General features: G+C 41.7%; 1 protein-coding gene across 7 annotated transcripts in view; it reads left to right on the top strand.

The window, feature by feature from the left end:
• PRUNE2 (prune homolog 2 with BCH domain) overlaps positions 1–14,047 on the top strand; it is a 255,353-nt gene that overhangs the window by 77,387 nt on the left and 163,919 nt on the right. For all 7 annotated transcript variants that reach the window (XM_032866673.1, XM_032866674.1, XM_032866676.1 and 4 more), the window contains exon 6: positions 1,124–1,218. In XM_032866673.1, coding sequence (XP_032722564.1) covers positions 1,124–1,218 — 95 coding nt within the window. The remainder of the gene's footprint in view (positions 1–1,123; positions 1,219–14,047) is intronic.

Raw genomic sequence — 14,047 nt, 5'->3', positions numbered from 1 at the left:
TTTATGTTCAGTATAATTGATGGTGGCCTTTGAGTATTGAAGTCAAAGAAAAGTATTTTGTACTCAGTCTGTCCCCCACACTGCTGTGACTGGCAGAGTGTTCTAAGTTAGAAGGGCAGGTAGCCAACTCTGGTGTCTTAACATGTATCTGGGAAGGATGTATGTGCTCTACGTGGCTTTATTACGTGTCTTCTTCCCAAGAAGGTAGGCGTAGTCAGATATAATAATCTAGGGTGAGAGTAACATGTCAAGCCAGAGCTTTTTCTGTTGTTCAGGGATAGATTCTATGGAAGCACATTGGTCCCCTGACTCAACTATGCAGTTCTGGGTAACTCAGCCATTCCAGATTATTATCCCCATCGTTTACGGAATCCAGCGGCTCCGATTGCCGAAGTCCATTATAAGGGTGACCAATTTAATCACAGTAGTTTTGTGGGTTACCTTTAAAAAGTGCATTTTGAATAAAATTTCACTAGCATATATGGGGCCTCACCTAAATCCATCCTGAAGGCAAATTTTGGCCTTGTGAGGTATGACTTAGCTAGTTTGCCTGATAACACTCGGTTTTCCTCCTTTGCCCACCTCTTCCTGTTCCACTCTCTGCTCTTATCTGTTCTGGGTCTCTGGAGGCTTTTATCTCTGAGCATTTAGTCCTGTGGCTTCTGGCTTGGGTTGGTTAGTGAGAAGAGTTAGCAACCCATGGAGGGTGGGGTTCAAGGGAAGGAGAAGAGAGAGGCGGGAGCATTTCTTCCTTGCTTCCTCACTGATTTGATGGTAAGTTTCTGGCAGCCTCTCTCCTCTACTTTCAGGTCTCTGTTTCTTTCCTTTGTCCTTTTCCAGTGTCTGGATGCCTCACCATCTTTTACTCATTTTCTCAGCCCCACCCACATCTATGCTATTAAAAAATCTTTTTCTTTTTCATCATGAGGGGTGAATTCTATTTCCTGCTGGGATCCTAACTGGTGCAAATATTGCCACCAATGTGATTTTTTGCCTTGTTATGGGCAAAAGAGATCTTGGGAAGGGATATTGAAATGAATATGTGAATTCTTTACATAATCCCTTGATATTACCAAGAGCAGGTCCCCAAGTGTAACATAATGTTTTCCCATCTCATATACAGGTTTAAGTATTGAACAGACAATGCTGAAAGATCTAAAGGAACTGTCTGATGGAGAAATAAAAGTGGCCATTAGTACCGTGAACATGACCCTCGAGGTAAGGGTAGGAATGATTTTTTTGTCTGTTTGTCTGGTTGGTCGGTTGGATTTTTTTGGACAATGACAGATTTTCCAGAACTGCCGTCTGAGCAATTGGTGTGCAAACCTCCGCAGCAGAAGTCGGTGTTAGTCTTCTGCTCTGAATGCTTCTTTAGGATACATTGGACTAGGAATGTGGGTTATTATTTTGGATGAAACCACTGTGCCAAGTCAATGAAAAACGGCAAACATGGATTCCCAAGGCAAGTGCTATTTCGTTCATCTCCGTGAAACAAAACCTGAAACACAAACACTCACACTTGGATGCGTGCATGTGTAGAGTCTGCTTAATGGTGACAATTATACATGTGAGTGGCTTCCCTGTCATTTTTTCTGTGTACCGCTCCACGTCATCCACAGAATTTTCCAAGAAAACAAGTTGCCCTTGTGAGCTATTTGGATGCATGTCATTTTTGGTAATAATGTGACAGCTCAAGTATTCATAAAACTCTCCTTCCAATCTATTAAATGAATGACTCAGGGTGACTATTACTCTTGTCGTTGTGTGTTTCCTTGGTAAATTATCCTTCTTCTACTTTGGGGGTTTTCAGTGACTTGTATGTTAATCTTAATTAACCTAACTAACGGGGATGATATTTTACAGAAACACACCACCCCGAAGTCTGCGTTGTCTCTGTCCTGTTATATTGCCTGGGTCGAGGCACTGAGCTCTCAAGTTTATGGAGATAAACATTGCTGTATAGCAATTCATCTTTTGGTTTTTAGAATTGTGTATCACCATGCTTTTTCTCGTTCCTCCTGGTGTTGATGACGCTATCAATGTGTATATTTCCTGGGAATAGCACACGTACACAGAGCAGCCATACCTTAGAAACCCAAGACCAATGCAGGTGCTTTTCTTTGTAATTTCTTTGGAAAATGTATTCCCAGTTACTGACATGGTAATTCAGGTCATAGATCCGTACGAGTGTCAGGAGGCAGACTGTTGTCACTGGAGACAGTGCATTTGGTGGTTATATCGTGCCTTATAATGTATGGAGCACATTCTCATTGTGTGTAGTTGGTAGATTGACACAAGTGTTTCTGTGGACTTTCAAACTGATAGATGCTTCCCATAATTAGATGTTGATGTGACTCAACATAAGAAATGCATGCAATTTGGGATGTAGTAACTAGATAATCACCTTCAATTAGAAATCTGCTTTGTGTATAGAAATCCAAGGAAAACATGGATCTTGCAAGGGTCAGTAGCTCAGAGAATCATTTCTCCTAGTTCAAGCCTTAGGGTTTTCTGTCTCCTCTCCCCCCCTCCCCTGCCTCCCTCCACTTAATGGCATCTTATTAGGTTTTAAATGCCTTGTTTGGAATTCCTTTCTAAATTAACATAGAGCATCTTATAATTGCTTAGGGAACTGTCTGTAGTTAGCAAATTATTTTAAGGCTTTTATTATTACAGACTTACCATAGCTTTAATGTACCTTTATATTATAGGGGTATATGAATGGCTTTGTCAGAATTGTTAAACTGTAAATGTTTGTCAAGCTGAATAAGCGATAAAATGATCATATTTACAGAAATTTACATAGAGGTCCAGTAATTAATCAGGCAATTAAGTACATCTCTGGAAACACTATATGATCTTCTGGGAGGAGGAAGAAGGACATTTGTACGTGTGAAAGAAGGGTACACAGATTAAATGCTAATCAGCCAAATTAGGGCTTTTCACTTGTGCATAATGGGGATAGTAAAGATGACTGAGAAACGGGGAGGCAACTCCTTAGTAACATCGTATGATGTCTTTGGAAGAGCAAATGCACATTATTTATTTAGTCTGTCCATTGGAAAAGTCCCTCAGTTAAGGGGAGACTTTGGTTTTCTCCACAGGGTGTCCTGTGACATGGCGTTTCCTCCTCCCTACTCACATACAATTCTATCTCAGACTTCCCATCCCATGCCCATGCGCCTCTTTTTAAAATAATGATAGAATCCCCATAATCTTATTTTGTGTGCTTTAAAACAGCTGTCAAAACACCCTTTAAATCTAGATAGATTCTCATAGAAATATTCTAAGTTCCTATGAGTGTCTCTCATTTGTCCTTCAAAGCATGTCAAGACATAGCTACTTCATGATGACTTTTATAAATTCTCCATTGTTTATAACCATACTCTGAACTCTTGCAAAGTTTGGCCTGAAGGACCAACTCAGGACTAAAATAGTTACCATAATTTCCATTAATTCTGAGCTTGGTTTCATGTATTTATTTAATCACAGTTAGACCATTCTTTAAGTTAATTGAGCACAATGATGGTATCTCTGAGTTGTTTTTTGTTTTGTTTTGTTTTGTTTTTTTTTAAGAAAGGCAGCAGCACGGTGCTCTTGGGGAGTGGCGGTGGCAGAAAGATAGAGAGAGAGAATCTTAAGCAGACTCCATGCCTAGAGTGGAGCCTGACCAGAGGCTTGATCTTACAACGCTGAGATCATGACCTGAGCCAAAATCAAGAGTTGGATGTTTAACCAACTGAGCCACCCAAGGGCCCATCTTTGACTTCTATCTCCCTTTAATATCCTGGCACAGTGCTAGGCAAATAATAGATGTTCGGGAACTAGAAATACTTAGTACGTATTGGTGTTTGCAGTTTGTCCCTGTGATATCTGATTTTTATTTTCTTTCCAAGTTAAATAAATAGTTAGCGAAACAAAGCACCTAGCTGTGCCTCCAAGACAGTCTACTCTGTTCCCTCCTAATCAGTTTTTTTCCCAGATAACTATGTCTGAAGGCTGAGATCATATAGATAAGGTATGGCCCATGTATTATTTGTAGATAGCACTGCTTCTCCACCTGTCCAAAAGTGGATTGGGCAGCTTTGCCAAATAGTTGTTACCGGAAGGAATCCACTGGAACTTCTGTGACATGTCAGTGAAAGGGAGAAAAGGATTCTTTAAATTCTCAGTGGTCCATTGGAATGCTGCAGGTGCATAGCTGGATGTGTCATGGCCTTTATTTGACTGACGACCCAATTAATTTGGGGAGGTAAAAATTTTGAGAAAACCAGAAGAATCTGTGTCCTTGCAACATACATAGTAGGAGCCACTGGTTTAGGAGGTAGAGACCACTGCTTTGACAGATGGGTTAACTCTGACCTTCTAGGTTATAAGAAGAAAGCTACTAACTCTTTCTCTGTCATGTTCATGGTAGTATATATCATAAAGAACAGTTTCAATCTAATCAAGGTTACAGGTGCTATTGAAAGATCTGCCACAGAAACCAAATAATTATAATAATGCAGAGTTTCAGTACTTTGCTCCATATGAGGTCAGAATGAATGGGACTTGGAGGAACAGTGCATAAAAAGTGGGTTTCTCTGTAGGACAGCTGGAGGGCTAGCCCTTCTCACAGAGAGGACTTGGAAGCTAGGGCCATGGAGAAGACATGGCTGTCCCGTTTCATGTGACCTCCAGATTGTTCTGAGTCCAAATATAGCACACATCTTGTGGGGCGTACACCTCACATACTGGAATTCACTTCACTTCACTTCATTATGGTTGTACCTGATGCTTTGCACCCTTTTCATTGCTTGGCAATTTGATTAGCGAGAGAAACACAGGTGGTTTTGATAATGTTCTAGTCCTCCGTCTTGTTGTTTTCTATTGAAGTCATTGACACGCAAGGTTACATTACTTTCCGTTATACAACCTAGTGATTGGACAAGTCTATACATTGTGTTACGCTTTCCACAAGTGCAGCTTCCAATCCCGCATTTTCACAGCAGAACCAGTATGGAGAAATAAAGGTGGCCAAGAACTAAATCCATATTTAAAACTAGAAAGTATAGGGCGCCTGGGTGGCTCAGTGGGTTAAGCCTCTGCCTTCGGCTCAGGTCATGATCTCAGGGTCCTGGGATCGAGTCCCGCATCGGGCTCTCTGCTCAGCAGGGAGCCTGCTTCCCTCTCTCTCTGCCTGCCTCTCTGTCTACTTGTGATCTCTCTATGCCAAATAAATAAATAAAATCGTAAAAAAAAACTAGAAAGTATAAAAATGAAAAATAATATAGCCTCAATCAGAAAAAAAAAGAAAGAAAGAAAAACATTTATGGCTATCAGAGCATATGCATCACTGGAACAGACTTTGCCTGTGGTCTTTCACCAGTAATGAAGTGCTGATTCTACCTCGTGGGCCTACTACACAGTTAAAGAGGAAGGGCCCCATCTTTCCAATCCACTGAGGTACCACTACAGCAACTGAGGTTAACCCCATTAACGGTTCCATTGCCAACATCCAATATGTTTAACCCTCCGTTAAGCATCTCTGAAAAGCTGTGACTCATTAGCATCTTTCCTCAGTGGGGACCATAAGCAGGTGGTGACTTTATGACTCTTTGTTACGATCAATGACCTTAGGAGTCATTCTGGCACATATTCTGTATCAGTTGGCTCAGACTGTCCAAACAAAACAGCACAAACGGAGTGATGTAAACAACAGACATTCAGTGTCTCACAATTCTGGAGGTGAGAAGTTCACATGTTGGCAGGCCGGCTTCCTTCTGAGGGCCACGAGGCTCTTCTGTGCCTCTCACCCAGCTCCTGGTGCTTTGCTGGAGTCTCTGGCATTGCTCGGCTCGTCAAAGTGTCACCAACCATCTCCGCTTTCATGTTCACATGGTCTTTCCTCTCTCCTTGTCTCCATGTCCAAATTTGCCCTTTCTGTGTGGACCCCAGTCACACTGGATTTGGGCCCTCCCCAGTGACCTCATCTTTACTATACCTGCAGCGACTCTGTGTCCCAGTAAGGTCACATTCTGATGTGTGGAAGTTAGGCTTCGCTGTATAAATTTGGTGTGTGTTGGGGTGGGGGGGTTACACAATTCAACCCATAACATAGACTATTTGTAAAGGTAATAATTTTCCAGACAACTGAAGAGAATAAAACATACGGTACTGTCTGAATGATTCTATTGCCTGCTAAGCACATTTCGTCTGTTGCTTCCACATGTTTTGTTTAGTTTTTTAATTTTATTTAAATTCAATTAGCCAACCTCTAGTACATCATTATGCTTCCACATGTTTTTATTTCAAATCTGTTTCCTTTAAATGAGGAATAGTGGAGATCTACTCTTGAGATTTTGTGTCCTTTATTTGGAACTGGAGTCTGAGAGAAGGGTTCAGGCTTGTTTTCTCTCCAGGGCTCCCCTGTGCTCTCAGCTCTGGGCCTCCTCATGACCAGACACTCTGCTATTTGAAACCTAGAATAGAGCACATGGGATGCATTCTGGTAAAGTGACTCAGACCTCTGACTCATTCTGCCGTGTAGAGATTACCAGCCAAGCTGCACCTTGGAACACTGCAGAGGGAAAAATACCAACATTTTCCCTCAGCATTCAGAGCACAGAGCAGAACGAATGCCCAAGATCGTTGCTAAACTCTTCCCAAACAAAAGTTTTGTTTTACTTTTTACTAGTTACTCAGGGCGCAACGAAGCGTCCTTGAACCACTGTAACCCATGTTTTAAGACTGAGCAAAGCAGTCCGAAATCTGGTTTGCCAATTTTAAGCACCATATGTGATTTCTCATTCTTGGAGTTCAGAGCTTTTGGTGATCAAGACGGAAGCACCTCAAGAGAGTATTTACTTACCTTGTTGTGTCATAGAACATGTAGTAGGAATATTTGCGGGGGGCATAGATGATTTTTGACTCAGGTATTATCGTGAAGAATACGGTAGGTGCCTTTTCAGAGCCAACTGGCCAACCAGTGGAAATATGTGCAACCTCTCCTCCGGGCTTTTAGGTCATAACTGCCTCCATTTCCTCTTGGGTCCAGGCCGACCACCTCCTCTTGCTAAAGAGTTAATGTTTGATGTTAAGCATTCACTGTGTACCTGACGGTAGAGTGAGGACTTGCGAGTGTCATCTCATTTAATCCTTCCAGGAAGCCTGTGAGGCAGGGGTGCTCTGGTCACTCTGTACTGGTGAAGGCAGCTCTAGCAGCTGTAGCAGATAAACCCCAGCCCTCAGAGACTCAACACAAAAGTTGTTCCATTTTTGTTTGTGAAATGATCCACTTTGGTGTTCCTGGTCCCGTGGCCATGGGAGATTCAGAGATCATGTTCAATGTGGCTGTCCTAAGATGCCTGTGGACACTTCCATCCTATCACCAAGATGGGGAAGAGTTTGGAGGGCCATCACTTTGGCTTACCTCTCATTGGCTTGGTCACGTGGTCCCGTCTAGCTGCAGGATCTAGCTATGTGCTTAAGAAGAAGAACCACTTTGAAGACTAGTAGCCAGTCTCTGCCACAGTCTCCATCTTGGAGGAGAGGAAATTGGAATGTAGAGAGATTAAAACATTTGTCTAATGTAGAGACAGAACTAAAATCCAGGTTCGTCCTGCCTCAGTACTGTTTTCACTGCTTGGGATATGGTACCGAAGGGCAAGACTAATGGTAGTCTTGGAGCCTACCCAGGGCTTCACTAGTGAGTCATCTAGAGTCAGTGATTGCCCCAAACTCGGGGTGTCAGACAGCCTAGACCTCCCCAGGGAGTCCTTGGTAGAATTCTCCTTTTCCTTACTCCTCATACCAAGCCCCTTTCCTCTTTACCTTCGTGTTTTTATTTCTTTTAAAACTCTTTTCAGTTTTTGGGGTGCCTGGGTAGCTCAGTGGGTTAAGCCTCTGCCTTCGGCTCAGGTCATGATCTCAGGGTTCTGAGATCGAGCCCCGCATCAGGTTCTCTGCTCAGTGGGGAACCTGCTTCCCCCTCTCTCTGCCTGACTCTCTGCCTACTTGTGATCTCTATCAAATAAATAAATAAAATCTTTAAAAAAAATAAAAATCTTTTCAGTTTTGATCTGTAAACATCTAACTTCTAAGTGTTCATAGTGAAAGTAGTTATTGGCCCCTAACCCAGAGATTTGGTAAACAAATCAAGTATATACAAGTAATAGGAACAACGATTATGGGACAAGGGACTGGGTAGGACATACCATGCAGGGAGGAAGGAAGTGTGATGTTTCTTCTCAGCCTGACCCCAGAATTCAAGGATATAGAAAGTATTCTTTCTTTTCTTTCCTTTTTTTAAAAGATTATTTTTATATAATATATCACTGTGATATATAATGTTTCCAAATTGGTATTCCAAATGGAGAATAGCCTAATCAGTTAGTGAAAAAAAATCAGTGGTAGAGGTCTTCTATTGAAAGGAAACAGTATCACTTTTGAGAAGACACTAACTCCCAATAACAAAAAATCTGGGTAGTTGAGGTGTTAGGAGTTTTCAATTCATACCTGACTCAAGGGTCCAAAGGGATTTAAAGCAAATGCCAAACACAGATAACTTTCATGGTATGAATTTAATAATCAGTGTGTCTGAGGCATCTGAAGTGTGACTTGAGAGCTAATAATTCATTCTTAAAGTGATTTAGAACTAATAACTCATATCTTCTTGAGGACAGTGGCAGGATGAAAAAAAGGAAAGATAGAACCACAAAAGTAGACTTGCATGCCTTTTGAGCTACAGTCAACGGTTCTTGATAATAAGACATCACTGAGATGAGAGAATCAGAAATCCTTAGTTAGGGGTGCCCGGGTAGCTCAGTCAGTTAAGCATCTGCCTGTGGCCCAGTTCATGATCCCAGGGTCCTGGGATGGAGCCTTGGTCAGTCTCCTTGCTTAGGGAGGGATCTGCTTCTCCCTCCCCCTCTGCTTCTCCCTCTGCTTGTGCTCTCTCTCTCTCTCAAATAAATAAATAAAAATCTTTTTTTTTTTTTAAGAAATCCTTATTTAAAGAATGGCTTATCATATCAGTGGCAACAGCACTTTGTCTTTGAAACAAAATGTCCTAAGCAGCGAAATCTTATCATATTTAGAATCCTTATAATTTGTATGTAGGTAGCTCCTTCTGCAGATGGCCAAAAATATTTCAAAGACACCAAACAAAGCCTATAAAAGCAGCCTGTTTGGAAGTGCCTTATAATGGAATCCTGATTCGTATCTACAGCTTGAGTGAACTTGGAGCCAAGTGGAAGTTTGGTGACAGGTTTTCTCTGTTTTACTTATTGGCCAATTTCAAGTGGACTTAAAAATGATTCATGACACTTAACCTAGCTAGTCATACTTCTCTGCATTTATGTCCCTAAATGGTACAAAATACCTCACTACAGCTTTTTCTAGCAATCATTTGGCAGCAGGAATGAGTAAACAGTGACCCAGAGTTTAAAGATAATAAAGTTACTCATTAAGCCCTGTGCTTTTTTGGGCGTAAGGTCGTGCCCTGGACTTCTGTCTTTCTCTCCTGTTAACACTGACCCAAAAAATGTATTTACGTGGAGGGGTTGGAAAAAGGGGTAGAGAAAATAGAGCGCCTGCCCTGGGTGCAGGGTAAACCTCTCCTTGGGGCCCAGAAATCCCCACTGACTTCCTGGGCAACTGTGCCTTGAGAATAAGATACTGAGATAAGATCCGGCGAGGCTTCGGGAATGGAAGTGATGCTAGCCTTATTTGGCTCAGTGTAGAAAGTGAGCCGTGCAGAAGTGAACTGCTCGCTGGTCCAGGAAGCCTGAATATGGTTGATTGGTAGTAAATGAACAAGCAAGTGTCAGTGCCCCACCCCGATCACTTTTTACCTGCTGCGTCTCTAGCAGAGAGTGGCTTTGTGGGATTCAGATTTATAGGCAAAGGTAAATGTGTATTATTCATTACCATTCCCCACTTTTAGTTACATTTCGTTCTCACCCCCCCCCCAACACGTCCTTGTACCTGCTTTTGTAACAAGAGCATGGAACCAAACAGGGCTGCAAGGATTCCTGACATCATGATGTGTTGGGTCCAGTCGGCTCCCCTCTCCCTGCTTCCCCCTCACGGTGAAACAGTGTTCCAGTTACGTGTTGCTGTTAGCGAGCCATCCCCAGAACCTGGAGGCTTGAAATAAGATGTTAGTATTTCTCATGGTCTGTGGGCTTATTGAGTTCAGCTGGGCAGTGCTTGCTTGGGGTTTCCTGTGTGGTGAACTGTCAGATGGTGGTGAAGTGTGGGCTCGATTGTGACAGTCATCTGGCTTGGGTTTCTCCCAGCATGACACTTAGAGAGACATGCTACAGGAGCGAGCTTTCTTTTCTTTCCTTTTCTTTAAAGATTATTTTTATTAACATATAATGTATTATTTGCCCCAGGGGTACAGGTCCGTGAATCATCAGGCTTACACATTTCACAGCACTCACCATAGCACATACCCTCTCCAATGTCCATAACCCAGCCACCCTATCCCTCCCAGCAACCCTCCCTATCACTCCCAGCAACCCTCAGTTTGTTTTGTGAGATTGAGGGTCTCTTGTGCTTTTGTCTCCTTCCCAATCTCATCTTGTTTCATTTTTTCCCTTCCTATCCCTGGCAACCCCCTGCCCTGCCTCTGAAATTCCTCATATCAGAAAAATCATATGATAATTGTCTCTCTGATTGACTTATTTCACTTAGCATAATAACCCCTAGTTCCATCTGCATCATTGCAAATGGCAAGATTTCATTTCTTTTTGATGGCTGCATAGTATTCCATTGTATATATCCACCACATCTTCTTTATCCATTCATCTGTTGATGGACATCTAGGTTCTTTCCATAGTTTGGCTATTGTGGACATTGCTGCTATAAACATTTGGGTGCACGTGCCCCTTCTGATCACTACATTTGTATCTTTAGGGTAAATACCCAGTATTGTGATTGCTGAGTCATAGGGTAGCTCTATTGTCAACTTTCTGAGAGACTCAGGTGGGAGCTGTAATTCTTGTGACCTAACTTAAAATGTCTAAGTATGACTTCCACCATTTTCTATTGTTGATTTAAGCCTCAGAGATCAGACCAGACTGATGACAAGGGAAATTAGCAGTGGTATGCTGGTAGGTATTTGGGTGGGGGGGGGGGGGAAATACACACACACACACACACTGTTGTAAAAAATATATAGCACAAAATTTACAAAGAAAACTCCTCTTTTTTGTAAATAACCACATCATCAATTGAATCTCACAAATGAATTGATATTTGTGCAATTCTTGCCTTGAGGTTGATGAATGGGTATAGTTTCAACCAGGAATGTAGCTGATATTTTTGTTTTCCCTAACGACAAAGTGAAACAACAAAGACTTCTGTCTGAACTTCATCTGATTGTTAACAACAAGAAGGCCTTCTTTGCCAAATAAATGGTTTTCAAATACTGGAAGATCATGTTCTCAGGGTTTTGGGGGGTTTGGGAATGTGCTCTTCACCATGGGATGGCCAGAGACACCACATGCTTTGAAGTTTAACTTGTGTTTTAACTTTTTCTTAAGTCCAGACCCGGCAGATGGTTCTTGAAGAGAGCCAGATTGTAGATACGTTAGACTTTGTGGTCCAAGATGCACGGTTGAGGATATGATATAGAATTCAAGTAGCAGCAATTTGAAAACCTTTAGCTCATGGGCCATTACAGAACCAGTCAGCGGGCTGCACTGGGTCTGCAGACTGTACTGGGTCTGCAGACTGTAGTTTGCCAACCTGCTCTAGAGGAGCAATGAAACAATAAAACAAGCCTTGATGTGTAGTGTTTGCCAGTTTCCATAAATGCTCTTACTATAGCTGATTTGAAAGCACCAATAGGAGATCATCAAAACAGAATTGGGAATAGTTGATAATACTTTATTGTATAATTGGAATTTGGTCCTAAGTGTTCTCACCGAGGGGGAAAAAAAGAAAAAGATAAAAATCTAACTATGAGAGGTGTCGGATGTATGAATTAACTTGATTATGGGACTCTTTTCTTAATGTGTACATATATCAAATCATCAAATCATAGACTTTACATTTATTATAATTTTATTGGTCAAACAATACAAAGGGGGAAGAGATGTGCATAAGCCTGCCATTATGTAGCATTTCTGCTCTGCAGATACTATACTAACTAGCACAGATAATAGGAACAGATAATAAAATAGTTATGAATGGATGCATTTCAGAATTTGACTTTTGTTTTTGATACAACTTATTTAATGTAAAATGTGTAATTTAATTTTTGTAATGGTTGTTTTTAATTTGCAAATGATGGGTTTGCAGATTTTCCCCCAATTTTATAATTCTCCCTCGTAAACCTGTACAAGTCAGTTCCAGCACACCAGTGGGAATTAGACCCCAATTCTTTTTTTTTATTGCTTTTTTAAAAAGTTATTTATGAGAAAGACAGACAGAGCAGTGGGGGGGCAGAGGGAGAGAGACAAGCTGAGCATGGAGCCTGATGCGGGGCTCAGTCTCACAACCCGGATATCATGAGCTGAGCCGAGACCAAGGGTCAGATACTTAACAGATTAAGCCACCCAGGCACCCCTAGACCCCAGTTCTTGATGTAAGAAGGAGAATGTGCATAGACACTGGGAAGAGATTGAAGGGGGCTATCTTTGGAGACACTTACCAAAGGAGGGAATTGCTTTTGGTATCCAGCACTGTTTCATTGAGTCCTAGACTTTTTTCTATAAATCAAGGAAAAGTGGAACCTTCATTTATGATTCAGAGCTTACTTATCTGCTTTCATACATTTTGGCCAACAGTTACTATTCCATATTTCCACCAGTTAATAATAGCTTAGATTAAGAGTAGGCATGGCCACCTGGCAGCGGGAGGTAACAAGTCATGTGTACAGTCTTGAACAACATCGAATAATTAGTCTTCTAGGCCTTTCCTGTTTGGACACAAAACATCACAGCCACCCCTGGCTTCACTCCTCAGTCAGTCCCCACACATGCTGGGGACTTAGGCTTTTGCCCAGGCAGCCTGTCTTCCCCCTCCCTGCTTTCCTCTCTTCAGCTGCAGACACAGAGCCTGCTCTCTCCAGCCACACATTGTTACCACTTTCCTCCTGAGCTTCAACAACCACCAGCTGCCTTAGTGAATTCTGGAACTTTCTTTGGACCACACCACGGATTGTCTGTACCACTTCATGGCTCTCTGCCTTTTTTCATCTTAGTAGATTTTGCACACCCTTCCCTTTTCCATATGTCCACACGTTCTTCAGAACCCCTGTTCCAGTCCCCATTGGAGTATTACCACACTTCCTTCCAGTCACTTCCTGATGCACATTTATTATTTAAAAAGCCAATTAAAAAAGTCTTTTATATGTCATCAAAATGCCTATGGCTGTCTATTGCATATGGTATTTCTGGTACCTCTGTGACTTTATTTGGGGACCTCTCATTTATTTTCACATTCACCTTTGGGGAACTGGACATATTATCAGAAGGCATTCTGAATAAATTCTTATGTCACCACATCTTATGTAATACTAATTGTGCATTTCTAGAATTTCAAAAGTCATAAGCAGGCAATTCTATTTTATTGAAATCCTTTTGTAGGATGAGGTCGGTTGACCCTTACCTTGTGAATGAACCCAAGTATCAATGCCCATCTTTCTGAGAAGTGAGCTCCAGGACATTGGTAGAATTAGGCACCTTTCTTGTTAACCCTTCAAGAAATGTTGGTATTTGGAAAGCAAACAGATAGACTTTCGTTCTAGTCACTTCAATCTTCCCATAAGATGACAAAGAAACCACAAAACAGCCCTATTACGTTCACTCCCTTTCCACTTCCGCCCAGCTGAGGGAATTAAGAACCAGCATCTCACAAAATACATTTTTGACAATTTGAACTTTCTTCGTGGTTCAATATCAGATTCCCTCTGCATCTCTCTTCATGAGGAGGGAAACCCTCAGGACATGGTGAGATGCTAGGATGACTGCTCTTTCTCTCTGTAAATACATATTTTAAGTGTACTCTAATGTCATTTTGATGGTTTAATTTCTGGAAGGATTTGGCTAATTAC

This window comes from Lontra canadensis, unplaced genomic scaffold (assembly GCF_010015895.1).
Source record: "Lontra canadensis isolate GAN:19392208 unplaced genomic scaffold, GSC_riverotter_1.0 scaffold31, whole genome shotgun sequence".
NCBI classification, from domain to species: Eukaryota; Metazoa; Chordata; class Mammalia; order Carnivora; family Mustelidae; genus Lontra; species Lontra canadensis.
This window is presented reverse-complemented; position numbering and strand designations above follow the sequence as displayed.